Source organism: Drosophila grimshawi, unplaced genomic scaffold (genome assembly GCF_018153295.1).
Source record: "Drosophila grimshawi isolate 15287-2541.00 unplaced genomic scaffold, ASM1815329v1 contig_311, whole genome shotgun sequence".
Taxonomy (NCBI): Eukaryota; Metazoa; Arthropoda; class Insecta; order Diptera; family Drosophilidae; genus Drosophila; species Drosophila grimshawi.
In genome coordinates this window covers 11,558,701-11,586,179 of record NW_025063098.1, presented here as the reverse complement: position 1 = coordinate 11,586,179, position 27,479 = coordinate 11,558,701, and the positions used below count along the sequence as shown (strand labels likewise).

The following is a 27,479-nucleotide window of genomic DNA, read 5'->3' as shown; positions in this document are numbered from 1 at the left end:
ATAAACATATAAGGCATATTTTGTGGCTTTGAACTGATACAAGGTCGGTTAAGTATATGTCAAAGTTATAAACATATGTTCATATTTATCAACTGAAACTGTTTCTTCCTCGATTTCTCGTGAGTCTTACAAAAGTTGTGAAACCAAAATCAACAAATCATTGGGAAAAATACAGAGTGTTTCTTTTATTGCAGTTATTGTCGGGTCTTTTCTTGTTGTTGTCGCTTGCAAACAAATGTGAAATGCATGACAAAATAAAGAAAGACCAAATATGATTTTAAAATCCATTTACGGACCAAAAAGGTCTCTGTCTGTTTGAAAGCATAGTACGTTACGGATTGCGATACCGATGACAATTTCATGTTGCTGTTGTTATTTTTGTTGCTGCTACCTGGCAGCCCGTTGTTTGCGTAAAATGAGCGCCTAATGATATTTTGACACATTTCAAAGTTTCAAGTGTGCAATTTTGTAACATTTACATTTCTAGCAGACGTAAGAAATGCCGCATGAGCGTTCAATTTTCAGCTATGCGCTCCACCCGGTGTCCTATCGTAAATTGGGAACAACCGAGACGAACGTTCATTAATTAGTTTAGCCGCTTGGAGCTATCATCCCACCCAATCTAGCATTGACACATTTAACACATACTTTGTCCTCGCGCCACAATTCCAATTTCAGTTAATACGATTTTCCACGCCATTTGGCGGCCGTTTAGAAGTAAAGCGACTAGAACAAATTAAATAACATGTATTGAGGGCAAACACAATGCACACTCTGTTTGGACAATTGTGGGGGAAAACACGCTTAAGCTTACAAGTTCTAAACAGCCTCCGGCTGGACAATACATTAAACAGTCAAGTGGAGCACAACCTCGTACAGCGTCAAAAGAATGAATTGCCTTGCGCCGTTTTGTCTTCTGGCTATTTTTATGGTGCATCGCGCATACGCATTGTTTTCCCTGGACCTGTCCAAGGTAAACGAGACTAATAAGACGATTACACCCTTTAATCCTTCGAATGACAAGCAGTTGAAGCGATTGCAATTACTGGGTGCATCGAAATTATTGACCAACGTAAAGCCGACTAATATGCTGATTGCACCATTGCTGGGTGCACCGAAATTATTGATGCCGCGTGCAGTCAACAACAATCTTTTTGAGCTGCCAAAATTGAGGCTGTGCTCCTGTCAGGACTATGTGTGCACATGCTGTGTGGGTATCGGCGCTGGTGTGTTGAAGCAGGAGGTGTGCGTTTTCATCATGTTTAATCGGAAAGCTTTGAGTGTGCATTTTAAAGTCGATTTGAATGGTTCCTCAGTGGCAGACTTTACCATCGGGGCGAGTAGTCTTCTGGATTCTTGTACACCGTTTGCACAAGTGTTTCCCATTTTTGGCTGCCTGCGTTTATCTCAAACTAGATTTGTGGATAGACGCTTATACATGTGCATTTCATTATTGCTCAACCAGTCGTTATTTGAGCATAAATTAAATTGCTTGGAATTCAGCCAGAATGGCTTGCGCTTAATTAAGGATGGTAAGGCAAAAAAAGCGGCCAAGAGCACCAATGACATGCTGGAGATCTATTCATAAGTTAATTATCTTTTCCTCATTTGTGCATCCATACCATAACCCCCTCTCAACCTATTAAGTTTTTAGCCTAACAAGAAAGTGAAATTTTGTTAATTAAAAAAAAGCTATTTATTCAAAAGCCTCTCCAACTAGAAACAACACAATAAAATGCTATGAAAATTGCGAAAATTGCTATTAAAAAGTTAAGCTAAATGCTTGTGTGAAGTGACTGCCTTGGATTTGTATCTGTATCTTAGCATCTTAAACAAGGTACACAGCTCAATGGAACACACCTACTTCTGGCCACTTTCGTAAACCACCGCGGCACATGGCAATTATTTATTTTGCCCACAATCTGATGGCATGCATCTAAAGCCGCCAAACCGGGGTGTGTAAGAGGAAGAACTGTTGCTGGGGAGGACCGCATTGACGACTCCTTAGTCTCATGGGCTGATGATTTGTTTATCTTAAGGCGCAACTAATTATTATTAATGTTTTTTTTCATGCTGACTTCACCGAATTCATTGGGGAAATCGAAAATGTAATATATGTATATAGATAATAGTAATGGCAAATGATCAAATCTAATTAATTATTTGGAAATACTTAATATAACATAAGTTCTATAGCTATAATTTTTATTTGTTGAATTAAGAATAAAAAAAAAGTCTAATTCACACTACACTTATACGTTACTGCATTACATCTTAATAGATTTAGATAATATTCGAAAAATTCTGGCTGTTTCAATCAGTGCTTTTAGTTAACATCTTACGTGATGATAGCTTTAACTTATCATTAGTATAGATATGTACATAGATAAAAATTGATTTTAATGTGGTTTATTTCTAATATTAATAAATCGAGATAAATCACTGTTAGACAATCGTCAAATTAGTTGTACTCACTGATGCGAACAAAATGCTGCTAACTTGTATTCGCTAGCACCGAGAGAGGTAAATAAAATATTGTGAGTAACGATTTTAACTTTTGCAGTCGCTCGCTGGTTGTTGCTGCTGTCGAAATTGCGCAATTGTTCGCTGATTTTGGCCGCAATGATTGTTGGTTTTTTTTTTTTTAGGTTTTTTTGGCATGTCTTTTGTGTGCTTAGCCGTGTCAAGCTCACAAGCTCCAGTCTGAGTCCCCGTCTGAGTCTTAGTTTTTGGTTTCAGTCTCTTTGGCCAGCTGTTGCCGCTGCCGACGTCGACGTCGTTCCAGCAGTGTGTTTGTGTGTTTGTATTGGTGTTGGTGTTGGTGCTTGTGTTGTTACGGTTGCCAATAGCGGCGCTACCTTCTCTGCGTTTGTTGCCGCTGCTGTTGCCGCTGCGTCGCTGTTGGTGTCGGCCTCCAAACACACATAGATGTGTACATATGTACACATGTGTGTATGTATGCATAATAAGTTTTACTTTTTTCCATCGTTTTCCAGCTCGATGCTTTTTTACTTGCAAGCAAAAGTTTTTCATTTGCGTTCAGTTGTATTTCGGTTCGCGTTGCGATCTGTCGCACATTTCGTCTGTTCGTTGGCAGATACAAAGATACAAATTAAAAGCCTCTTGTTGTTGTCAGATACGGCGCCAAGAAGCACCACGGAGCATTTGACTAGTTAGCAGTCCGGATTTCAATTCAAGCGACTATATTAAAATGTGAGTTGTTGTTGGTTTTTTGGTGAGCTTGATAATAAGAATTATATATGGTGCAGTACATTAGATAGATCGTTAGATTGATGTTTTTATTTTGGTTAAATATATTTTTTAAAATTAGTTTAATATTTGAAAGTTCAAACGAATAACGGTTCAGATTTCAAAAGATTTTACGATATTTGTTAGGCAACAAAATAACGTTTTGAGCATCAAAAAGTTGGTTGGTTGACAGTTGATTGAGCTTGGCATAAGAGCGCATCTGAATCATTTTGATTGTCCAACACATTTTAATAGCCTCAGAGCTTGCAACATTTGTGTGTGGGATAATGACGTCAGAAGATGCCGCTTGTTTGTTGATCATATTTTGAAGTGTCAAGCTATATCCATTAAGCTCACGAGCCCTTAACTTGGCAGACACGATATGAGTACGAAAGTTAAAAGAGTTTCACTTTCATTTGCTACAAATGGGTGCAAAAAATACAGCACCCAAAATAGACACTCATCTTAGGACGGAAAGTACCTGCCAGTGCTGCTGAATAACAAGCACGAATAATTAAAGAAGCTGGCAAATTAAAAATAAAAAATTACTAAAACAAAAACCTCATATGAGTAAAAAGCATTAAATTTAAGAAAAGGCAAGTCAAGTGACCATCGTAGGGGCCAAAGCATCTTTCAACTTTACGATCTTTCAAATTTCACATTTCATTGCCGTAGTAGAAGCAACGAAATATACAAATTTTTGTAAGTGAACAAAAACAGAGAAAAAATAATCATGTACAATTTCTCGCATTTGGGTGGGAAATGTTAATCATAAAAAGTAAAAGTGAAATTAATACAACGCCGGCAAGCATCAATACCAAGTAACAACAATAAATTACATTAACCGCAGAAGCACATTTGCATTTTGCACATAACATCAATAACAACAGCAACAACAACAACAACAATAACAAATACAATAAAAGCAAGCACACAAAATCTACAACAATCACTGATAACAACGACCATTTGATTGTTGGACCCGACTACCAATGACATCGGATATCGTACATCGGTCGACAACAACTCTGATTTTTAAATGCATTAAATGCAATGCGCAACTTGACGCGCGTGCCTCAAAGCGAATAAGGAAGAAGAGGAAGAATGGGTCCGTGGCTCAAAGCGAATAAAGCAGAAGAGGAAGAATAGGTCTACTGCTGCTTCAGTGGGCGTATACGTAATTTTTAATGCACTCTTTGTTGCCAGATCAATTCGAAATGCGTACAACGTTGTCAAGCGTATGTGTGTGTGTGTGTGTGTGTGTGTATGTGTGTGTGTGTGTGTATGTGTATGTGTGTATGTGTGTGTGTGTCTGTAGTTTTGCGGCTGCTTTTTAGCTTGTTTGATTGACAAACTGTCAAGGGGCTCTAGAAGAGCTGTTGACTCAAGAAAAGTGAGAGTTTTTCGATTTTATGGGCTAGAAGCTGACACACACAACTCAAGCTCAAAAGTCAATGAACAAGTCAGTCATTTGCATCACAGTTGTTGTCCCGCAATTGCGCTCAATTGCAATACATAAGCGTAATACCCAATTAATGGCAAATGACACGCCTTGAGTGAGAAAGCTCATCATTAAATGTGCGCCGCCTGTCGCTTGTCCATTGTATCTAGTGAATGTGCATGCAAATGATCAACATAGTTGATGCCACGTGTGATTACTTGCCGAGCTACCAAGTGCCATGGGTTAGTAAACTAAACACACAAAATTAAATACTTTTACAAATTGCATATACATAATAACAATAACAATAACAATAATTGCAGTTTGCATTTCAACATACTTACTTAATACCAATCTCAACAGCGCTTGTTATAACTTAGGGCCATGACTTTAACTCAAACTCAAACTTTGACTCTGACTCTGAATTTGACCAGGCGCTGATAAAAACTTTAAGTCGCATTTCCTGTCCCGCTTCAAAACTTGAAGTGATGTAATTTTCATTGAACAAAAGTGGCCGAAAAAAAAAACGAACAGAAAAAATGACGCTATGAAGACGCAACGGCAAAGCTTTAAAGCGAAAGACCAGGTGATTGCTGTGACGTCGTCGTCGACGTCGATGCCGGCAGTGGCTGCAGCTGTGGCTGCGACGTGACATTGAAGCCGAAATCGGTCGCTTCGCTGCTGGCGCCGACGTTGCTGTTACCGGCCAGCGGCCTAAAAACGTTGGCCAGCACTTCAGAAAGGCTTACAAAAAAGAGACCAAGCGCTCAATAGCAAGCGTTGACTTCTTTTTTTGGGGTTTCTCATTTTTTTTTTGTACGTCGTGGTTTGGTTAGTGGTTAGTGTTGTTGTGCAAAAAGTAAAACTTGTTTTTGTTGTTACAGTGCGCGATGATTGCGACGATTTCATAACAACAAAAGCAAAACGCAACGCACAGCACACAGTCAGCAGCAGCAGTAGCAGCAGCGGTATCGGCATCGGCAGCGAGTTCAACTGGGAGCGCGGCGCACTCAGCCGTATCGCTGCCGAGTTTGAGTTGAAAGTGAAAGTCGGCAGTCAGTTCGAGTTTGGGCCACAAGCACCAATGTGGTGGTTACCCAGATTGCCTGACTCGCAGTCGCAGTCTCAGACGCAGTCGTGATCGTGGTCTTCCCGTGAACTCTGCCGTGCGCCGTTTATTAAAATTGCAATTCACAATTTTCTTAATTGTTTTTCTCATTTTGTTCGTAAATTTTCACTCATTAATGACTTGTTGTTGGCGGCATACGGCGTATGCGTAATATCGTAGTCCATTCAGCCCCAATTATGCAGCCAATCAATAGGCAAAGCTAAAATTAATCCAATGCAAATTGCGATAAATGGGACAAAAACTCGGCCATCAATCTTTGGCAACATTTAAATACTTTATTACCTATCTGATTGAATGGCAGACGGCGAGCTATAAGAGGTGTGACGGTGAATCGTTTACAACGTTAACAAGATCTCAGTAGTCGCGATTTGTTCAATGTTTTTTGTTTGACGTCCAAGTTTAGAATGCGATTCTATTTAAAATATTTAGTCATGGTAACAGAACCTTCAGCACCTCAATACAAGTTTTGCACCCATGATTTTGATATCAATTTTTAATAAATATAAAGGTTGTTTTAGTAAATTTGTACGTTTTCCTGCGATTTAATAAACTGATCTTAATTTATCGGTTTACTTAATAACAGTTGCCAAAAATTGAAGCCGAGTTCTTAGTCAGATATGTCGTTTAATTTATAATTTTATATTTGATAAATATTTGCAGTTTAAATATTTGCTTAATTATGTTTGCTTAGTTTGTTTGTAGATATCTGGATGATAAAAATAGTTTAAATATATCAACGTTTGTTCTATACTATATTGTTTGCTTTACAAAGCTACATTAATTGTTTTGGGAGATAAGTTTCTGAGTTGACATTGGTTTACTTGTTACACTACTTTCATTAACACAACTAAATTAAAAACTCAACGTTTCCAAGAACTTTTGCAGTCAAGGCATCTTACTTAAGTTGAAGGTTATTCAAACCCGTTGCTCAGTTAAGGATACTTCCTGTTTTAGATAAAAGTCTTGTATGTGAGACGGCAACTGTGCTAGTATAGAGTATTGAATACGGGGCAGCAACAGGTATAAAAGCAGGTAACTGCACTGAAGCATAAAGTGCTCAGAGACTTTGTGATTATTGTTGATGCAAACAGGCACGAGTTGATAATGTCATTGACTTTGGCGATAGCAGCTGCTCAAGTGCTTTAAATCAGCTCTTGTGTTAAATAGAGTTTGAGAGCATGAACGCATTTAAAAGGCGAGCCTAGTGCAATTCCACGCCCAAACTGGCCGGAATTGACGCCATGCCAATAACTGACTAAGTGCTGCTGTTGTTGTTGCTGTTGTTGTTGCCGGCAAACCGGCAGTTTCCTCATGCCACAGCAGCAAACGAAAGTTAACCAGTGCAATTTTTAGTTGCTGTTTCGCTTTCTGAGCCCAGCATATTAACACACACACACACATCAATGCACACACATGCAGATAGACACGTAGATACAGTAAAAAGTTGTAAAATGCATTCAGGCTGTTTGCCAGAGCTTGGCTGCTTGACTGGTTGTCAATAATTAAATTAAGAGCAGAAATAATGAGCTAAAATTCAAGCAGGTGCTGCAACAGCAAATTAACCGGTGTGAAAACCGAATTGAAGATCCGCCAAGCAATCAAGCAACAATCTGAACCATCAACATATTTGTAAGTTGACCAACAAATTAAGCAAATAATATATATACATTTTAATTCAATCAATTAATTATAATTTGTAGTATTGATAATGGAAATTGGGACTGATCGTCAAATTAGATTCTGTTCAATTATGAAACTTGTTCTCCACACCAACTTCCAATAAAATCTAATCATATAATACATATCTAGAGTCACCACATTTAGTTAAGAGAAGCTTGAGAATTATGGGAACAGAGTAGTTTGCAGTTTGGAGCTTCAGACTGCCAATGTTAATTGTTAAGTCGCTAACAATGCAATTATAAAAGCAACGAACACGTATGAATTATTAACAAAGTTGTGAATGGGATAAAGGTAGTTAGTGCTTACTCGCTGATTTACATAAATATGTATGAACAATTACCTTAGGCTAATTTGACATCAATTTACATAAATTTCACAGCCAACGCAGCCAAAAGATGGCAACGTCAACGACTTCAAAGGTGACAGAGGCAGCGGGGCGTATGAGTGTTGCAACATTATTGCTCTATGCGATGCTCTTGTTGGGCGTGGCAGATGCCAATGATAACGACGGTAGCGTTAGCAGCAGCGTAACGGGACGACCATCACTGTTGCGCACTGAGCTGCGCTTTGGCCGTAATCTGGATCCGTCGAAGGTTCGCGTGGTGAGTGTCAAATCCAGCCAAGGGAACGATGTGGAGATACTGGTGGGCAAGAATAGCCGCAAGGCGCGTGCCGAGGAGGCGGCTGGTTCATTCTTTGTGCGCAGCTCGGATGTAAAGCGACCGCTGCTGCAGGCCAGGAGCAATGCAGGTGTCAATCCCAATGGACGACAGCTAATCTTTGAGCATACGCCGGCACTTCTGAAGCAAAGCGAACTGGCCCAACAGCAGCAGGACTATCGCCAGCGCAAGGCCAGCGCAGAACAGCGACAGGCCAAGTTTATTCAGTTGCAGTTGGCCAAGGCACAGAGCAAGGCACTGGAACAACAAGCGCTGGACAGCAGCAGCAGCAGCATTAGCAACTCGCGAAGTGGACGCCAATTGGGTGGGGTTGCTGCTGCTGCCTGGCAGCCAGTTTACTTCCAGACGCAGCCAGGCACACGGAACAACAACAACAACTACTCCTTCGCCATGGATCGCCAGTGGCAGCCATATATATATGCCGATCCTGTTGAGTCGCAGCCACGCGTTCTCCGTCAGGCGCCCATCAGTTTCCCCAGCGATATGCAATTTGCTGCCTCCGAACCGTTGGATTATGTTGAGCGCAATGCACGCATTTATCTCAGCAATGGTGGCGGTTCTCGCTCACGTCCACCACAAAATCTGATCACCAAGCATAACTACCAAGCCACGCCCCAGAAATCAAAATATGTTACCTACATGCCACACTCGGTAGTGGTGACGGCAAGTGCCGGTGTTGCCGCGCCCTCAGTGACGCCCACTCGCCGTCCACTTGCCGGCAGTCCGCATCGCAATCCCATTGGGCAGAGCACGCACAACGTTGTCGATGGGCCGGCGGTCACATTGATCGAGGGTGTCCGCGTGCCGGACACGGCAGAGGACAAGGTGAAGACCTGGCGCAATGCGCGAGTGCTCAACAATCAGCTGGTGCCATATCCCGAGGGTTATACGCCGCCACGTGTCCAAATGCCCAGTTTTGATAGATAGATAGGCGCCCGGTGGCAGGCACCCATTTAGATTGCCTGAGGCAGCGTTGCCTCCACACACACGCACAACTGTACTTATAACATATCTATTATATTTATTGCTTTGTTTACCTGATAAGATATTTATAAATGTTGCATTAAAATTTAAAATGGAAATTTGCCGCGCTATGGCATGAATTCATTTACGGTCCAGATATTGAAGTAGGACTTGCGCCAGATACGAATACAAGAGGACGTCTCGATTGTCGCATGAACCACATGTACGGGCGTCGTTTGCATGTATCCATTTTCGGAGAGCTTATACCGATAGGGCAGCTGCAGTTCCAAGTAGACAAACACAGCCGGATGCTTTACGGTTATTGTAATGCTGATGCTATTCCGTGTGCCAGACGTAGTTGAGACGCAGGTTTTCGACGTGAGATCGAACTGTGCAATTTTATTTTAAAGGTAATGTGGCTGTTCTGGATGGATCATATGCTTATATACTCACATCCAGCTCCGGATCCAAAATGCCCACAGCACTCGCAATGCTGCTGGGGAAGAAGTAAGTGCGTGAAAGTACAGTTTGATCGCGACGCAATTGAAACTCCAGGTAAGCATTGTGCTCATTGAATTCACCTTTCAGCAGATCCTTGATTGGTATAACCTTATCATATTGCACACCATTGGGGCGCAGGGTGACCGACCAGTTCTGGGATTGTCGTGGCAATAACTGCGACCACAGATGAATGTTGGCCACCACATTTAGATTGGCAGTATCGACGCTTGGCTTTTGGCTATCGCAAATGAGCGATATATTAAGTGCTTTTTTGGTGGTGTCCTCGAGCGCAACTATGGCAATCGGAGCAAGGAAATCGCGTGCCCAATAGTGCAGGAGCTGTAAAAATTCGCACTAGTATTTAGCAGAGATTAGTCAGTTATATTGTACCTTCCAATTGCCGTAGAAATCGATGCCGGACCATGATGGCGCTATCCAGACATCGTTCAGCTGCCAGTAAAGGGCACCCATCGTATTGTGATCCGTATCGCGAAGACTGCGATACAGTTCAGTCTCCACTTTGGTGGCCATGGCTTGGGATATCTGACTGAAATAGATTAGCGCCTCGTTGTAGTTCTCGTCCTCGGGCAGCGGCAGAGGCAAATGTCGATGCACCTGGGTGGTGATTGGTACCATAGCAAGCGGATGGTGTTGGCGATGGCTCATCAGTTCGGCCAGTGGATAATCATCCGCCTTAAGGCGCGACCAGGCAAAGGCACCTGGCAGTGATTGTAGTCCGTACTCACTGGCGAAACGTGGTCGTGGATAAATATCCGCATTCCACGCATCCTTAAAGTAGTCATAAAAGTGCACTGCAATCGTAGCAATGCTAAAAATGGGCTTGATCAATTTTATTTTATGGCCTTACCATCGCCATTGCTGGTTTCCTGTGGATTTTCCGATATATAGTTGTACCGCTCTCCCGCCTTGCCATTCGATGGCGAGGAAACCAACGGTTCAGGCCGTGATCTGTGCGACACAATCTTCAGCTCATGGATGACATTGCCCAGGTAGAGCTCCCGGTATTCGGCCTTGAAGCGATCCAGATCACCGAATGTATGATACCAGTTCTGCACCAGTGCTGCTTCATTCTCATTGTTGCCAGCAAAAATGGCAACACTGGCATGATGGGACAATCGCTTGGCATTCTGTCGCACCTCTTCGCTGACTGAGGCGAGAAAATCGGGTGTGGTTGGATACATGGCGCATGCGAACATCATATCCTGCCAGATGAATATGCCTAGAGTATCAGCCAGATCGTAAAAGTAGTCTGATTCATAAATACCACCACCCCACACTCGTATCATATTCATATGCGCCTCCCTGGCAGATTCCAGTATGTAGGCAACTGCAAGGATGTGGGATTTTAGAGAATTAATAAATAGTCAACAATTGCTTGAAATTGCATACAATCAGTTGAATAATTTAACTATAATTTTATCTTGATGAATTCCCAGTGATACCATTAAGCATTATTGAAGAATTCAAGATGCTTGCGATGCAGTCGATGCTTGATTATAATTGCATCTTGAAATAGTAATCTTGCTTGCCTACAAAAATTTGTTTTGGATGATTGCGGGTTATTATTGAGTTTTTATTAAGATGACTCTAAAAATTGTCAACCTGTCAAAGGTAGCTAGTATCAAAGACTATAGAGATGTAGATATATAAATGTGTACAGATATATAGATAGTCTTTTTATTTATTATTTATTGTTGTAATCCAATTCGTTGGAACCGTTGAGACAATATCATTGCATTCATAGAATTTCAAATTATATTATTTTTAATTATAGAGGGAAAAACCTATTTCAGAAGCAAATGTGTGTTTCTGGGTGTTTCCAATATGAGGTTAGTTTTGATTGCTCATGGGTTTTTTGAATCGAGTTCAGCTTCTAAAGGGTTATCATCTAATAAGTTGCCTATTTCATATATGCTAAATTGTTGGACAAGTATATTATACAATTTCCATACTCACTGCCTTCGAAAGTTTGTTGCTCTGGCAGTATATGGGATGGAATATAGTTGCTGCCTTTCATGAACATCTCGAGTCCGTTCACCCGAAAGAGGAATGTGTTGCCCTGACCATCTGGTGCCGGGCGCTCTACTAGCTCCAGTGTGCGAAAGCCAACACGCACAGACTTCTGTGATTTGGTTTTGGCACGCAGCTCGGGCCCAGAAGCGCCCAGCCAGGCGTTCAGCGTAAAGTGCAGCGGATATAGCTTCTGGTCGCCAAAGCCATTTGGCCACCAGGTTTTGACTTCATCCTGCATAATACAAACAACAACAACAAATTGCTCTTGACACACTTATCAATCAAATCAATTGCCGCTCAAGACAATTAGTGTTCGCTACTTACAATTGGGACAGCCTGATCAAATACAATTACCGGCGTCAAATAGCTGATGGGCTTTGAGGTGTATGTGTCTATGACGACTGTCTCTTTGAGCAGCTCACTGCAATAGATGAAGACCTTGATAAGTTGTAACTTCGTGTTTGATGTGTCATGTCAAGGTCTACTCACACGGCATAGAATACCAATTCGGCATAGAAATTCTCTCTACTCATGGTGTCCATGTAGCAGCTTATGTGCATGTTCCAGTGTGTGTCGTTGCTACTAATGTCCACATCCACATCACGTAGCAGTGCCACTTCGTACATCTCGAGCTGAACGCTCTTCCAGATACCCATCGATGGCGCCGCCGGTCCCCAGTCCCATGAAAAGCTTGCCTGCATCTTTCGCAACATGTTCATGTGGCACTCACCGTGATAACTTTCGGGTGGACATGCTGGTGGCACATATAGTTCTGCTAGGTCCAATGCATTGGCTTTGGCCCTTGCGACCAACACTGGCGATGTTATCTCCACCTCCAGCACATTATCGTTCTGGAGCAACTTGCTCACATCGTATGAGTAGCGCACAAACATATTGTCTGTTCGTCCCAACAGCTGGCGATTCAACCTAATCTCAGCTATTGTGTCGATGCCATGGAAGGTCAAATTAAAACTGCGCACACGCTTATAGTGATCCACATCGACTGCACCAAAACGAAAAAAGAAGGGATTAGAGATAGATGATTACTTCAATTGGAGAATGCACTTACACTTGAAGTTATTCGTGTATGTCCAATTGTCGTAGGCCAACCAGCGGAGTCTCACATCATTGTAGGCATCCAGCAGTTGATTGGGATAGAAGGCACTGTATATGCCCGAGGGCAGCGTCTGATCCGCAATAGTCATGGCTGCAATATATATTTTTGCGCTCTTTTAAATATTCAGTACGTATGTTTTATCATCAGCGTAAGATACTGATAATGAATAGCAAAACACCAAAGTCAATACAGGAAAATTTGCTGGCCACTGGTTCGGTTCTTCCTTGTTTTTGTTTATTATTAATGTGATTAATTGGTAGCTGCTTTAAAATACAATCTTAAGTTGGTTTATACTTACAGCCATTCTGATTAGATATACTCCAATTATGGCCCAGCTCAATGACTTGCACAGCGTCGCCTTTGACCCCCGGCACCACATGAAAGCAGAGCAGCAGTCCCAACAGTCCACAGCTGGTGCCACCGTAAACTTTACGACTCAGCAAACAACGCATATTTGTTTTTTATTTTTTTTTTTTGCAAATACTGCCAATTTATTTGTCATAAATTATTTCAACAAACTTCTTTCGGGTTCTAAACAAAAAAAATAACAGATACTTAGAGCCGCCAACTCGAGCACCAATTTGTTGTTTACATATATAAATACGAACTGTTCCGTCGCGTTGCCCACCGAAACGCAGCAATGAACGCGACCGCCACCGCGAAGGGTAACTAATGTACTGACGACTGGAATTTGACGATCGGCGCTCGTCGGCTTCTAGTGAGAGTGCAAATTGCTGGAGAGTGGGAGAGAGAATGCGAGAAAGATAATATGTACTGATAACACTAGTGAACAAAGCTAAAGCTTCTAATTTAGATTTGGTTTATTTGCGGTCGACAGCGTTCGGTACGGAAGTGACCTATCACACATTAGCCCACCCTGCACACATACAAACACACCTTTGCAGTATCTTCTCAGTGATAAATACAGTAGGATTTAGAGTAGAGAGTAGATTAAGTGAAAATTTGAGCCTTTATTCAAATATTTATTATGCAGTTTGATGGAAACAAATGTTTGTAGAATATTAAAATTCAGCTAAGCTCAGTTAAATTTATTAATCTTCATTCAAACTCCTTTTTTAACCAATATCATTATTATTACCTTCTGTTTGTTTAGCTATCTTAATTAACTCTTCTTTATCATAAGAAACTGAAAAACATAGCCGTTTCATAATTATAATCGACGCTATGTATAGTCAAAGGCGTGGGCACAAAAGTGTGGCAACTATTTGGTTTGTGTTTTTAAATATAGACATCATTAAGTTTCTTAAAATCGGTCTAGTTATATATTTTTTTTAACTTAGTCGTATTTATACAAGAATATATGTTATATTGCATTCATTATAATACTCATTGCAAATATTGGTTCATGGTCTTTACTGCGATATCCGAACTTTTGAGAGTCAAGCATTTCGAATTGATTTCGAAATCCAAGTATATATTTTGACGGGGAACCGTCTGAATGAAGCCATTCATGGAGAATGTGTGCCTCAAACTTGCATATTCCGGATGGATCAGCTCCAAGTAAACGAACAGGGCTGGATATTTAACAGTTATACGCAAACTGAAACTATTACTGTAGGGTGTTTTTACACTATTGCAGTCGATACCCACAACTTCGAGCTATTACAAAATGGAAATAATAATAATAAATTCATATCAATCAGCTGAAAAATATTATATAAAAACGAACCCTAAGTTCCGGATCTTTAATGCCGACAATGTGCTTGATGGGCACCGGATAGAAGTAGTTTTGTGCCACAATCTCATCGTTATCCTTTAGAAGGATTTCCAAGAAGATTTCCTCCTTAGTATGGTCTTCGTATAGAACTGACTCCAGAGGTATGGTCAACTCATCCAACGAACTTGAGCGCTAAAAATTAATCAAATTAAATTTCTCAAAAATGAAGCTATAAAAATCGGAATAATCTTACCAAGCCGATTGCTCGCGCGATGACCTTTTTGGAGAAAATATCATTCCACAGATATGTATTGATGTGAATATTATATAGCTGCACATCGGGAGTTTCTATGTAATTCTCGCGAGTGACAGTTATCTTCAGGTGATCGCCAGATTCATTGTAGAATGTAATTATACTGGTTGGTGCTAAGAATTCCTTTGCCCAGTAGAAAGCCAACTTGTAGTTGCCATAGAAATCGATGAAGGACCATGTGGGCGCTATCCAAACATCATTTAGCTGCCAGACAAGTGCGCCCATTGTCTGGTAATCGCCTCGCCTGCTGCGAAACAGTTCAAAGGCTGCTTTGGTGTTCATTGCCTGGACCACCTGGCTGAAGTAGATAAATTCATCGATATTATCATCCCAGGCGTGTATTTTGAATGGCAGCTGGTAAGCAATTTCCATTAATATCGGAATAAAGCCCCTTGAATTATGCTGCCGTTGGCGTATTAGTGCCGCTAAGTTCTCCTCAGTCTGATTCTCGCCGAGCACACGTTGCCAGGACGAACGCATGGGCAGACTGGCATAGCCGAATTCAGAGATGAAACGAGCCGGCGGGTAAATAACCTGCGAAGTGGAATCTTGTTCGTCCTCATAGAAATGTACTGTAATTGAAGAGTAAAGGCTGTTTTATTGTCACAAACATGGAGACCCATTTTTTACTTACCATCTCCATAGTCTGGACTCTGGGGATCCTTGGCTAGTTCCTTGCCGGACTCGAGAATTCCCAGCGAGGGTGTGGAGATCATGGGACCGGGACGAGGATTGAAATCATTTCGCGAGATTATATTTAGCTCGGCACATAGATTGCCCACAAATAGTAGCTTATATTCATTCTCAAGACGCATCGCATCTTCACCGAAATCAGTGCGATTTTTAACCAGATATAGTTCGATCTCATTATTAGTCACAATCAATGCCAGACTGGCATGATAGGCGAGTCGCTGTGCATTTTGTACAGCCTCAAGGCCCATGGAGGCCATTAGCTCATCGTCGATGGGATAGGTTGCTCTTGCAAACGTCATATCCTGCCATACCAATAAGCCATACGAGTCAGCCAGACTATAAAAGGTATCCGACTCATAAAGGCCACCACCCCAGACGCGTATCATATTCATGTTGGCTAGCTGGGCCGATTTCAGCAGATGCTGCACTGTAACGAAAAATAGAAAGTCCAAATTAAAATAGAACTTAGATACACTGTATAAACTGTACTCACCTGTTTCTGTTTCGGCCGAGAGTTCGGGTAAGGTCTGAGCCGGCACATAGTTGGCGCCCTTCATGAAGATTGGATGATCGTTAACACGAAAATAAAAAGTGCGACCACGGTCTGAAACCACACCAAATTGATGAGAAAACCTTTAAGCAAACATGCATAAGTTAATTTCTTACCATCCTTATCCTCCACCAATTTGATTGTCCGAAATCCAATACGCAGCAATTTCTGCGAGTCCGTGCGTGAACTCAAACTTGGCTCATCTTTATTCCGATAAGTCTTCAACCTAAATAGTACTGGATACAACTGCTGTGATCCGTAGCCATTGGGCCACCAGAGCTTGACGCGCTCCTAAGATTTGTAAATGATTAGCTGAATCCAGTAAAAGTATGGATCTACGTACTTTCGGTATATCAACCTGAAATTCCAGATGAGGCGACGCATAGTTCAGACTTTTCTCAACGACAAACGGCTCATCCAGCAGCTCGCTGAGGTTTATTATGAATAAGACGATTATATGATTTGAATATTTTTACAATTATTACAGAGATTTGAAAGAAAACAGAAGAAGAATTGTTATTTTTAATCATGGGACTCAACCATGATATTTAAATAAACTATGAATAATAGTATAGTTCAACCATCTTACTTCTCGGTGCGTTATGCAAACAATTTATCAGAGATCGGGTGAAAATTCCACTCACCTGGAATAGACCACTAGCTGAGCATGGAAATACTCAGAGTCGGCTGTGCTTAGAACTGCTCGACAGTCCATTATCCAGTGAGTACTGTTGCGATTGATTGCCACGTCCACATCACGAAGTATGGCGACCGTGTAGTACTCAAGGGTCACCGGTTTCCATATGCCGGACGACAATGCTGCCGGATTCCACTCACCTCCAAAGCTCATTTGCATTTTACGCAACATGTTACGATGACATTCAACATCGCCTTGAGATTGCGGGCAGCTGGGCGGAGCGCTAATGCCCTTGTCCTCCAGCTCTTTGGCACGTGCATTCGCCACGGCCAGCGGGGAGAGTAGCTCGATCTCTAGCTGGTTCAGGTCAGGACTTCGGCGGAGAATATTACCAACGGCATAGGAATACCGCACAAACATATTATTTGTCTCGCCAAGGAATTCGCCATTTAACCAGATCTTGGCCACTGTATCAATTCCGTGGAATGTTAGATTCACTTTACTCTCGTGACCCAATTCATCGGCTGAAAATTAAGGGAGACTTTAGTAGGAATGTCGAGAAATGCAGGCCAGTTATCTGTCCAAACCCCTTGCGAATTTTGTGCTATAAGTCCAGTTTTTGTTTGCTATCCAACGCAGTTTAATATCATTGCCAGGATCCAGCAGATCACCATATTCACTTTTAAGAGCTGTATAAACCCCGGATGGAATTTTTGCCACGTTAAATTTCTTCGCTGAAAAATGCAAAGAAAAAAATGAAATCGGTGCAAAACAAACAATCGCCCTAAAATCACTAATGTTGCAGTGGAAACATTTTACGACCAATTAATTGACATAGTCATTGCTATTAACAACAAACCGAAGTCAACGTCAGGGCTCTTATCTTATCAGTCGCAACAGTTACTGGGGAGGCCGGGGACTGTGCGAATCTTGAATATTTGGCAATGAATCAGATCAATATTGTAATATTCATGCCCCAGCAGACATAGAAAAATTGATAATTTCGGTGAAAACTCACTAGAGCCGCTCTCCCTCAAGGACCAGCCCTTTGTCAACTCCTCGACTAGCACATTTTTGGCATTCAGTTGCGGAAGTAGGAGCAACAAAATACCAAAGAGGTAAATCATTTTCAACGAATTTTCTTTGTTTTCAATCAGTGTCGCATTGAGTATATTGAGATATTTCTTATTGTTTAAATCTTATCACTTTTTGTTTTGCACTGCGCGTTTTCATTTATTTTTAACAATATCTAGAGCACAAGGTATCGAGTTGAAATCACGTTAATAACTGAATGATTGGAACACTCAACAAACTTTTCAACGTACTTATTGGCTGGCTTATCAGCTCGATTGGCTATGGTGGAAAAAATAAACTCTGGTGGTATAAATATCTCCGTAACACTATCATCTGAACTGCCACAATCTTCGAGCATGTGCGGGTATCGAGGTGAATATTGATTGGATCATATAATATAATTGACCTACTTAAACGAAGCTCAGAACAAAAACGTGATTTGAATTATCCTGGAAAAGTAAATTTCATTAAGATATGTAACATGATATTGGCTCATTTCAGTCTTACTAAAATTACACCTTTTCATTTGAATATTCAAATTTTGACATAACATGAAAAACGCAATTGGTTGGTTAGATTAAAGATCAGGTTACTATATATACACGATACATCTGTCATTGGGAAGGCCTTCTGCACAACATACTTCTTAAGCGTTTCAGTATGTAAATCTCGGATACACCTTCAATACATTTTACGTTTAATCACATTTAGAAAAATATACAGCATTATTTCTTACCTAAGTAGATATTGTTCATATTAATATAAGAAGTTTAACAGATATTTTTTGGTAAATTATTGATAGTTAAATATGTTTATACAATTGCATTACGTACTTGCATTGGTTTAAGTATCTCAACTTCAAATGAATTGAATGAATCAAGCTACTACTTAAATACATTCTAACAGTTAATAATGGTATTTTAATTGTTAGTCCCAAGTTCTCTCTTCGATTTGCATAGCTAACTAAATCTACATAATTACACCCAAGCAACCACATACACTCACACACACACACACACGCACACAAGTACAGGCACACACATACAATTGCTTAAATATATCGCTTCTAAAGATGGATGAATGATGCCACAATCATTAGACACACAGCTAATATGGGCACGTAGACAGGATGGATGTGGGTGTGGCAGCCACCTCCCATTGCTGCACGATACTCGTCCTCCGGCAGATACTCGCGTATGTGTCGCGTCTTGTTCATCATCCAATAGAAGGCCTTCATGTTGCCCAGTCTTTTCAGCTCGTCCCCAATCTGTTTCCGTATTTTGGCATTGTATCTATTCAGCATGCGTTTCTCATCTGAGCTCAGCATCGAGCCATCGATCAGTTTTGGCTCATACGGCACCAGTGTAACAGGTTGGAATGCTAAAAAGTGTTCACCGCTGGTCGTTGTTTTGCCAGTGTCCAACACCTCCAACACATTCTTGATGCGTACTCCGAAATCATCGCGTTTGTAAAAACCAGACTCTACATGAGTAAAAGATTGTTTTAGAAGCAACATTGGCATTCTAGCTGAACTGCTTACCGCTGGAGAAGAAATAGCCCTGCTTAAAGTGGAAACTGCTGTTCTGTCCATAAGCCACTGAGATGGGAGCTGTAAATATGTTGGTTGACATGAGTTAGTTGAACTGTAAAAAATAATGTTATAATAGATTTGCAGTGGAATAAAACCGACTGCTTACTAGTCTTATTTTATCGAAAAATATTCTTTTGATTATGAAGAGAATATCTTTGGAGATCATTCGTAAACTACATTAAAGATTTGAGAAATATTTTAAAGAATCAGTAACTTTAAGACAACAACTTTACTTACGCTCCTCGACAGAACCAAAGGCGCCAATGCCATGCCCGGTTGCCTGCGGATAATCGGTCATCTCGTGCCACACCTTGGCGCGCACCACACTGTCAAGACCGGATGGCTTCACCGAGGCGGGAAATATTAGATCGGATATGTGTAGAATACCAGCCAACACAGCCGTATAGGCTCTCTTCATGTCGCGTGTGGGATCGCCAAAAATAAAAGTGCGCGACACATCCGTCGTGCCCTCCAGATACTGGCCGCCAGATTCGATGACCAGCAGGCTCTGATCGGAAACCTCAATGTTGGTCACATTGCTGGATATGTAGTAGGGTAGAGCCGAGTGTTCACCGTAGGCCACCACGGTGCGTAGGGATAGGCCCTTGGCATGGGTCTGCGACAAACGCCAGAGCTCCACCTCGTACTTGATCTTCTCCTCAGTCCATTGCTCTACGTAGAATCTGGTCTCCAGATTGCTCATGGCCTCGCATATGGCAGCGCCATCGCGTATATGCGCCATACGCATGCCCTCCTGCTCCTCTGAGTTCTTTTGCGCTCGCATAAAGATAATCGGCGAGATGTGTTCCACAACATTCTTGGCGGGCACCGCTGAGTAAATCGCTTCGGAGGCACCCGGCTCCTGAACGCAAGGTGCCGGCACTAGCACACGCTTCCAGATTTGTACATAAGTTCGTATATCGCTCCAAATTTGCTTGTACTCCTTAATTCTGCAGAACGGAATATAAAAATGTGTCAGAAGTGCTTTTGATCTCATGCTTAAATATACAACTAAAAAAGTAAGGTTGATATGTAAAATACAATTTAATAAATAAGTTGAATATCTTTGACAATATGGAATAAGTTTTTCTCAATGCAATATGTCCACTCTGAATGATTAATAATCTATTTTGGGAAAATCAAATTTATCATATCTCAAAACGATTCAGCATTTAACAAAATGTTCTTAAGGTGATTAATCATCTTCTTCAGTGGAAACAGACCAGAGCAGTCGATAAAAATTATGTGACAAGGTGATTATTTAGATTGCCAGATTATTAATGTGCCATCTTTATATATTTATGTAAAAGCTCCGTTCTTCTATCTGTTACATACATTTTTTTTCACAACTTTCACATTTTGTACAAATTTGACGTCCACTTAAGGAAAATAACCGGTTAACCTTATTATTAATCCATACTTACTTGACACAGTTCTCGTTATAGCAATCAGTGCGCAGATGCAGATCAATGCCGAGACTGATCTTGCCATGATCCACATAGAAAAATATGTCGTCCCGGCTGACAATGGCAAAAGACTAAAGAAAAAACACATTGTCAAACATATCTATCCAAATTTGCTTCTGTTCCGGCTTACCTTCACCACGGGCGTGTACGGAATGTCTGTGCCCCGAATATTCAACAAATAGGCAATTTCTGTGAGTGAGGTGACAATCATGGCATCACAGCCCAGATGAACCAGCCGACGACGCAGCTCATTAACTTTGTCCTCCCATTTCTCGCCGGCAAAATCGCGTGTTTGCACCTGTATGACATGATCCTTGGGTGGGTCTGGACGCTCCGCCTCCCAAATCATGTCCACCAAATTGCTATTGATTTTGATGAGCTTCAGAAACTTCTCGGTCAGCTCACGCTCCCAAGTGATCCACAAATGATGCGGCACCAGCTGCGGATCGGCGCCAATACGTTTGTTCATATGCAGCTGATGGCCAAACCATTGGGCCATGCTGACATTGCCACCCACCAAATAAATCTCCCAATCACAGTCAAGCTCCCCATCCGCCTGCTGTGCATAGCGATTCTCCAGCCAAATGGCGGCGCCACCCTGCGTGACTGCGGCAACAGCACGATTCCCCGTATAGCCGCTGAGATAGTGCAAACGTTGATCGCGTGCCGCCACCTCGTGGTTGAGATGCTCATCGGTGGAGGGCAGTATGTATCCATAGATCTCGGGCCCCTCGAGTGTGGCACGTATCAGCATTTGCTCTCGCATTGCAAGCAAACGGCTGCGATACGAGCTGGTGGGCTGCATCTGAAACGATTAACAGCTCATTAGCTTATGGACAGAGATATCCGTGGGTGGTCAATACGTACCAGTCTGCCCTTGCGGAACTCGCATATCTCACGCTTATAGCCACTGGGTGTCTCTGCGGCAACGCTGCTGAAAACTGCAAAGCAAAAAGGAAAAATTGTTAAACAAAGTAAATGTATATATGTTATAGTTGTAATAGATTTATAAGTGTTGCCATTTGTTTTGCAGAAATATTTCGCGCGAACAAACAAATGGCCTAATAATAGCAACAAGTGCGTCACAATATTTTTTGTAGTGCTCACAAATTTCCCACGCTCGCAATTCCGAATCATTTTCGGTGTGTTTATTTTTGGCCAAGAGAAGTGTCGAGGCAGGCGGCTCTATGCGGTTTTCTGTAGCGTTAAATATATAATTGAAATTAATTTCAATTTCGCTTTCAGCGCACCTGCTACACTGACTCTAACAGTACATTGAGTCATGCGACGGTCACGCTGCGTATGCGTAATATGTAAAGTGCACAGTGTGTGAGTGTATATGTATGTGTGTGGGGGCTTCAATGGCAAACAACAACTACATTTGGCGCCCAGTGGGATTTTTGTTGTTTTGACAAGTGACTGACGGCCATTTCATTGCCAAAAAGCTGGCCAACTGCTGACGTGCGATTTGTCAACTCAATGACTCTACTTTATGCATAGCATACTTATGTGAACCGTGTGGCATTATGAATTGATTTATATCCGCCTCCCACAGACATGCTGGGCCTCGATTTATATTATTAACTGCTCGCTAAGGGGTATAAGAACTTTGTCATCATTTTTGCATCGCCTGGCAATGTTGTCCCTTGTCTCTAGCTGAGTTCAAAACTCGCGAAAGACTTGTCATACTTCGAACTTAGTCGAATTCTTTGGAAATCCTATTGTAATTTTTCAAGAAATCATTTTGAGTTTGTTAATTTGAAAACTAATTTGAAAATCAATTAAGAACCATAAATTTAGTGTATTACCGTTTCGTTGTGTTTTCCTTTTATGTGGCTCCTACATTTTTTAAAATGGAAAATATGTGATTTAATTTTCTTGTTAATAGCCGCATATTCATATGTACCGAATTAGTCTAGGCAATTTAATTGAAATATGTGAAAAATGAGATAGAACATTTTTTGTTTTGTATATAGTTATAATGCTCATGAAGCTTGGATACGTTTTGCGTTTGTTTAAAAATAGAAATTATGCCTTAAATTGAAGAAGCGTTCGCATTTGTGACGCACTCTTTGCAGAACATTGAAATTTTTGGTTAAATACTGAAGGCCAGCGCTGGTGTAACGAGTTAATTCAAGTTTAGCTGACCCAGCCATATGCGAAAAACTATTTTCGTCCAAGAATTAAAACCATAAAATAATGTAAAGACCATAAAATAGTACAAGTACATACCGAGTAAAATGCTCAGCAGCAGGCGGCAGATCCGAATCCAAGTCCATTTGGCTGTCGTCATTGTTGTTTGTGTTTGCACTTAAAATTCCCCAAAGCGCACAGCATAAAACTGTTGGCCGCGTTCGAGAATTGTTTGTTTTTGGGCTTTTCTGCACTGCAAAAAAAAAGAAAGAAAATAATAATAATAAACAAATCAAATGCTTGCAATTAATGTGCATGAACTATGGGAAAGGAAGGAAATGCCATGCAATATAGTGTGGCATCTTTAGTGGCCATTTGTCTCGGCGCTGCACTCTGCCAGTTGATGACCGGAAAGTGTTTGGTTTTATTTTTTCCCCTTCACTTGTATTTAATTGGGCATTTACTTGTTTTCTTTTAATATTTTTAAAAAATTGTTTTCTTTTGTCATTTGTGTGCGCATATTGCAGATGTTGCAACTAATGATGGGGTGTGGCCTGGCTCTAAGTATGGTGAATTGTGTCGTGTGCTCCAGTTAGTTGGGTGTTGGCTCTGGCGCTTTCTACTAATTGATATGCCAGTAGTTTGACTGCCAACTTCTATTCCCTGAACGTCAGCCATAACTCATCTAGCACAAACATTGGCACGTATGCAAATGTAACTATGATATCAGTCCATATTCGTATTTATAACTTCCGTTCTGTGTCGTTTTGCTGGCATGCCTTTTGTGTCTATCTTAGTTTGGTCGAAAATTTGGCAACTAGTTTCTGAACATTTCTGTGGGTCTCTTTTTGGTATTTTAACAAAATCTTAATTGTTTTTCTTAATTGATCATGCGTAAAGCCAATAGCACGCTGGAAATGAGCCAAGCTCTATGCTCATATATGCATATCAACTGGCGAGTGTGTGTGCGGGTGTGCGATGTGATTTTGTTTTTGTTTATTTTTTTTTTTTGGATAGTGTGTGGAGAAGTTCATTCATTTGGAACTGAAATAGGCTTGCGCAAGTTCCATATGCCATATAAGGCAGCTCAAAGGGAAGCGCCGCGATCAATCTGCCTGCCAATCAGAAATGGCAAGCAACTTGATTGATACTGATTGATGGCGACTAATGTTCAACGCTTTAATATGCTCGACATGCTTGGCATTTTAAATCAGTATACAATATCGACAATAAAATTGTTATTATTAATATTCCTACCTATTTGACAATTTGAATAAACTTAATTATTAAATTGATCGGATAAAATGTTGTATTTGTTTGACATACAATTTTGAGAGCATTTAATGTGAACTTGAATAATTGGCTCTCTGGGCGTTGTTATAGCTGCTTTGGTTGATGTTGTTACACAATTGGCACGCCTCACAGCTGCCCACGAGAAACAGCAATTCCAACAATTGCATCGAAGGCGAAATGCCATGGGAAATATTGCTATTAATTATAAATAAAACAAATTCAAACAATTGGTGGGCGCACTCTTCCAAAGTACTTAAATGTGAAAGTCTTGACTTTGTTTATGGCATCGCCTCCGCTTGTCAATTATGTGCTTGACTTTGGCAACAGCCAACTCAAGTCGACAAACTATATATATATATATATCTACTTATATTCATATGCATGTTATTTATATATGCATGCTAAACAGTTGCCAACTTAACAAATAATAAACAATGATAAATGTGCTCATATTGCACATCAACAGCCAACTAGCTGACTGCCCTTACTGGAAATGCAATTCTTACTGCGGTTACTTACTTGGAAAAGAAAGAAACAGAAAAATACAAGTAAAATACAGGCTAGAAGAAGAGCAGAACTTGCTAAGACACCTGCAATACCTACAAATAGGCAGACAATTTATGGGTGTGCTATGTTTACTCTGGGTGGAGAGGAGTGGGGTGGGAAGGAGGCTGCATATGCCGTTTTATTTAATGCTTCGTTTTCTAATGTTGTTGTTTGTCCATTGTTTATCAAATGCATTTCTTTTCAATTCTTTTCAATTTTCATTTCACTGCCGTGGCCGCGACCAAGAACGCACAGGTGACTCACACGCTCAGAACTAAGACAACACTGTGCCAAAAACAGACAACCAACATATGTATATATATATAAATACTGGGTGTCTACATATATATTTAATTATACATATGTATGTATATATATGCTCGCACTATACAGCTATGTAGTTTAAACGCTTGAGTATAAATATGCTCGTACACAAAACAGCAACTTTGTATTTTTATTCGAACATAAAGACGATCAACATAGATTAATACAATACACGTGTATACCCTGTAAACTACACAAACTCATTCGAAAAAGGGAAGTGAATTTTCTTGTTTCTGAGTCAACAAACTGAAAAAACTGTGTACTAGTCCAAAATAGTTAAATATCCAAATTCAGATAAAATATTTATATAATTTTTTTTATATCTGCTAGCTTCATCCTAGATAATTGACTGTACCTGGTTATCTCTGCTGTACATTATGATAATAATATGATTTTAAAGTAGCTCAAGCGTTTATCTAAAACTCGATACAGGGCATCTTTAAATTGATCACGTCAACTCTTTGAATTGTTCTATTGTATGTTTAAAATTAAACTAAAAAACAAAAATAATATTAAAATGATATAAAGTAAATATTTGAGCATCGTAAATAATAAAACTGTATATTTATGCTGTTGTAAGAATTTGTCAAAAATAAAAAAGAATTTTGTGAAGCCTATAAACATAGTTATTTCGCTTTTAATTTACAATTTGAATTTTTTTTCGTTTGTATCTTTTGTAGTCTGTAATATTTTGTGGCTACATTTGTACTATGTATTCTAATTTAATTTCAGCGCGATTGCAAACCTTGAACCATGAGCAAATTTCACGCAAGAGCGCCAAAACCAAAAAAATTGTATTTTGAAATCCTTCTAGACACGTTACACATTGTGCATTTTATATGCTTAAATTCAATATGCCACATTACGTATACGTCGCGTATGTCACGAAAAGTTGCAAACTTTGCACAGCTGATTAAAATAGCAGCCGCACAATTTGAATATATTCTACCTTTTGTGGCTTTTACAGAATATGCTCACACGTCTCGCTTGTTGATTGTATTGTCGTAGGAGCGGAAATCAAAAGGCGAACCGCACGCGTGCAGAGCAACAAGCAAACTGAACAACATGTTTCATGTTTGCTATTTTCTGTGCTTTCAAATGTACAAGATGAAGAAAAAAAAACCGTTCGCACTCTCGCACACACACACATGCATGCATGCATGCTTACACTATTTAATTCGTTTCAAATAGAATTTATTTTGAACGCACAAAGCAGTGGGAGAGAGCAACAGCAACAACAACAACAAGCACAACAACGCAACGGCCACTGAGCGAATGGCGCGTGAGCGAGAGCTTTGACTAGCGGCAGACGCGCATTAGATGAGAAAATGACAGCGCCGTTGGCGTCGACGCCGGCGGGATATGGGTTAAGAACCAAAATGTGTAAAGTAAGAAAAAATAGAAGAAAAAAACGCGTCTCTTCTTGGCTGCAGCACAGTGGTAGTATGTTATTGCAGATTCCACTTTGTTTGTGAAACTCAATCTTGACTATCATTATCTGTACTGCATGTGTATGTATGAACAGTGTGTGTTATTTATTTGATGTGGTTTACATTTCGCCACAGACAGCTAACCACATTGTTGTGTCGTCTGTTAGGCTTCCAACTTGTATTTGTTTTTTAATAAAACTTTTGTAATTGTCTACGACTGAAATGGGACTGAAAAAATTATGCTGTCAATTGACATTTTATTGCTTTTAAATTGTCGATAATAAAGCATGGCAAAGAATCCGAAAGTCTTTGTTTTCCTTACATTTTTATTTTTTTTGGCTATTTGATTAGCTCGCCCAATGTGCGGGCGATTGCATAAGATCACATCAACAAGAAATCTAAAACAAAAACTCTTAATCTCAAAATGTTTTTGTTTATTTCACTTTGGTCACGATGCCATTGAGAGTGCGCCTCTTTATTTCGCCCATTAAGCTCATCAGAATGCTATAACAAGATCGGAAACAACTAATACTCAATCAAAAAAGCATCGTCGCCTCTCCTCTCAGCAGTGTGCCTACTGTAAGCGGATGGAGTATTCTATTTATTATGTTGTGAGCATAGAACTTGCTGTTGCTCTCGAGCTTTCTCTCGCCATCTTATTGTCAATAGCGTCATTCAATAGATCATGCACTCATTTGATAGTTAATTAAAATACGCCTTTGATACGCCGACGCGGCAAAGCTTTTAATCCGATGCAATTAGTCGCACTAATGCCATAACTTTGTAGTGGCTGCCACATAGTTGTAAGTGGCAAAGCATTAAATCATTTCTGGTTGACCTTTTTGAGCTTTCATCAGGGCAGATGTTGATTTTCCTTATGTGGCAATAGTACACAATATTAAATTATTCGTGTAACCTTAATACACAAATCTAGATAAGCAACCAATATTTATATAC

General features: G+C 40.5%; 4 protein-coding genes across 10 annotated transcripts; 1 reads left to right on the top strand and 3 right to left on the bottom strand.

The window, feature by feature from the left end:
• Positions 1 to 2,498: 2,498 nt before the first annotated feature.
• LOC6564044 lies at positions 2,499 to 9,208 on the top strand. Of its 6 annotated transcripts, none has more exons than XM_043214922.1 (2): positions 2,499 to 2,523; positions 7,879 to 9,207. In XM_043214922.1, exon 2 carries the CDS (start codon positions 7,895 to 7,897, stop codon positions 9,104 to 9,106), a length of 1,212 nt encoding a protein of 403 aa, XP_043070857.1. In that variant the 5' UTR covers positions 2,499 to 2,523; positions 7,879 to 7,894; the 3' UTR covers positions 9,107 to 9,207. The 6 variants fall into 6 exon arrangements, with proteins under 6 accessions (XP_043070857.1, XP_001989606.1, XP_043070853.1 ...); XM_001989570.2 differs by lacking the exon at positions 2,499 to 2,523 and adding an exon at positions 3,052 to 3,213 and having other exon boundaries at positions 7,879 to 9,206; XM_043214918.1 differs by lacking the exon at positions 2,499 to 2,523 and adding an exon at positions 4,893 to 4,932 and having other exon boundaries at positions 7,879 to 9,208.
• On the bottom strand, positions 9,176 to 13,468 carry LOC6564045 (beta-mannosidase). Its single transcript, XM_001989571.2, has 9 exons — positions 13,093 to 13,468; positions 12,747 to 12,884; positions 12,167 to 12,680; positions 12,002 to 12,098; positions 11,621 to 11,909; positions 10,512 to 10,991; positions 10,034 to 10,455; positions 9,596 to 9,982; positions 9,176 to 9,531 (listed from the first exon to the last, which is right to left on the bottom strand). Exons 1-9 carry the CDS (start codon positions 13,244 to 13,246, stop codon positions 9,271 to 9,273), a joined length of 2,742 nt encoding a protein of 913 aa, XP_001989607.1. The 5' UTR covers positions 13,247 to 13,468; the 3' UTR covers positions 9,176 to 9,270.
• Positions 13,469 to 13,857: 389 nt separating this feature from the next.
• LOC6564046 (beta-mannosidase) lies at positions 13,858 to 18,134 on the bottom strand. The gene is made up of 10 exons (XM_032737108.2): positions 17,684 to 18,134; positions 17,253 to 17,399; positions 16,673 to 17,189; positions 16,372 to 16,456; positions 16,145 to 16,319; positions 15,972 to 16,082; positions 15,420 to 15,905; positions 14,726 to 15,357; positions 14,485 to 14,664; positions 13,858 to 14,414 (listed from the first exon to the last, which is right to left on the bottom strand). The coding sequence occupies exons 1-10, from the start codon at positions 17,790 to 17,792 to the stop codon at positions 14,142 to 14,144; spliced, it is 2,715 nt and encodes a 904-aa protein (XP_032592999.1). The 5' UTR covers positions 17,793 to 18,134; the 3' UTR covers positions 13,858 to 14,141.
• Positions 18,135 to 18,415: 281 nt separating this feature from the next.
• Positions 18,416 to 26,150, bottom strand: LOC6564047 (xaa-Pro aminopeptidase 2). Of its 2 annotated transcripts, none has more exons than XM_043214940.1 (8): positions 25,838 to 26,150; positions 23,029 to 23,182; positions 21,664 to 21,737; positions 20,927 to 21,601; positions 20,755 to 20,867; positions 19,568 to 20,280; positions 19,280 to 19,348; positions 18,416 to 19,221 (listed from the first exon to the last, which is right to left on the bottom strand). In XM_043214940.1, exons 2-8 carry the CDS (start codon positions 23,087 to 23,089, stop codon positions 18,806 to 18,808), a joined length of 2,121 nt encoding a protein of 706 aa, XP_043070875.1. In that variant the 5' UTR covers positions 23,090 to 23,182; positions 25,838 to 26,150; the 3' UTR covers positions 18,416 to 18,805. The 2 variants fall into 2 exon arrangements, with proteins under 2 accessions (XP_043070875.1, XP_001989609.1); XM_001989573.3 differs by having other exon boundaries at positions 26,042 to 26,110.
• Positions 26,151 to 27,479: the final 1,329 nt, after the last annotated feature.

Bases quoted from the DNA above. Each gene is read 5' to 3' on its own strand.
- LOC6564047 (XM_043214940.1), bottom strand. From the start codon at position 23,089: ATGACGACAGCCAAATGGACTTGGATTCGGATCTGCCGCCTGCTGCTG. The intron at 20,868-20,926 runs GTAAGCCGGAAC...TTTTTTCTTTAG, and splicing joins CGTACACGCCCGTGGTGAAG to TCTTTTGCCATTGTCAGCCG. The intron at 19,349-19,567 runs GTAAGTAAAGTT...ACATATTTACAG, and splicing joins CTTTGGTTCTGTCGAGGAGC to CTCCCATCTCAGTGGCTTAT.
- LOC6564044 (XM_043214918.1), top strand. From the start codon at position 7,895: ATGGCAACGTCAACGACTTCAAAGGTGACAGAGGCAGCGGGGCGTATG.
- LOC6564045 (XM_001989571.2), bottom strand. From the start codon at position 13,246: ATGCGTTGTTTGCTGAGTCGTAAAGTTTACGGTGGCACCAGCTGTGGA. The intron at 10,992-11,620 runs GTGAGTATGGAA...ACATCCTTGCAG, and splicing joins GCAACAAACTTTCGAAGGCA to TTGCCTACATACTGGAATCT. The intron at 10,456-10,511 runs GTAAGGCCATAA...CTACGATTGCAG, and splicing joins GGAAACCAGCAATGGCGATG to TGCACTTTTATGACTACTTT.
- LOC6564046 (XM_032737108.2), bottom strand. From the start codon at position 17,792: ATGATTTACCTCTTTGGTATTTTGTTGCTCCTACTTCCGCAACTGAAT. The intron at 16,457-16,672 runs GTGAGTGGAATT...AATAAACCTCAG, and splicing joins CAGCTAGTGGTCTATTCCAG to CGAGCTGCTGGATGAGCCGT. The intron at 16,320-16,371 runs GTACGTAGATCC...TACAAATCTTAG, and splicing joins TTCAGGTTGATATACCGAAA to GAGCGCGTCAAGCTCTGGTG.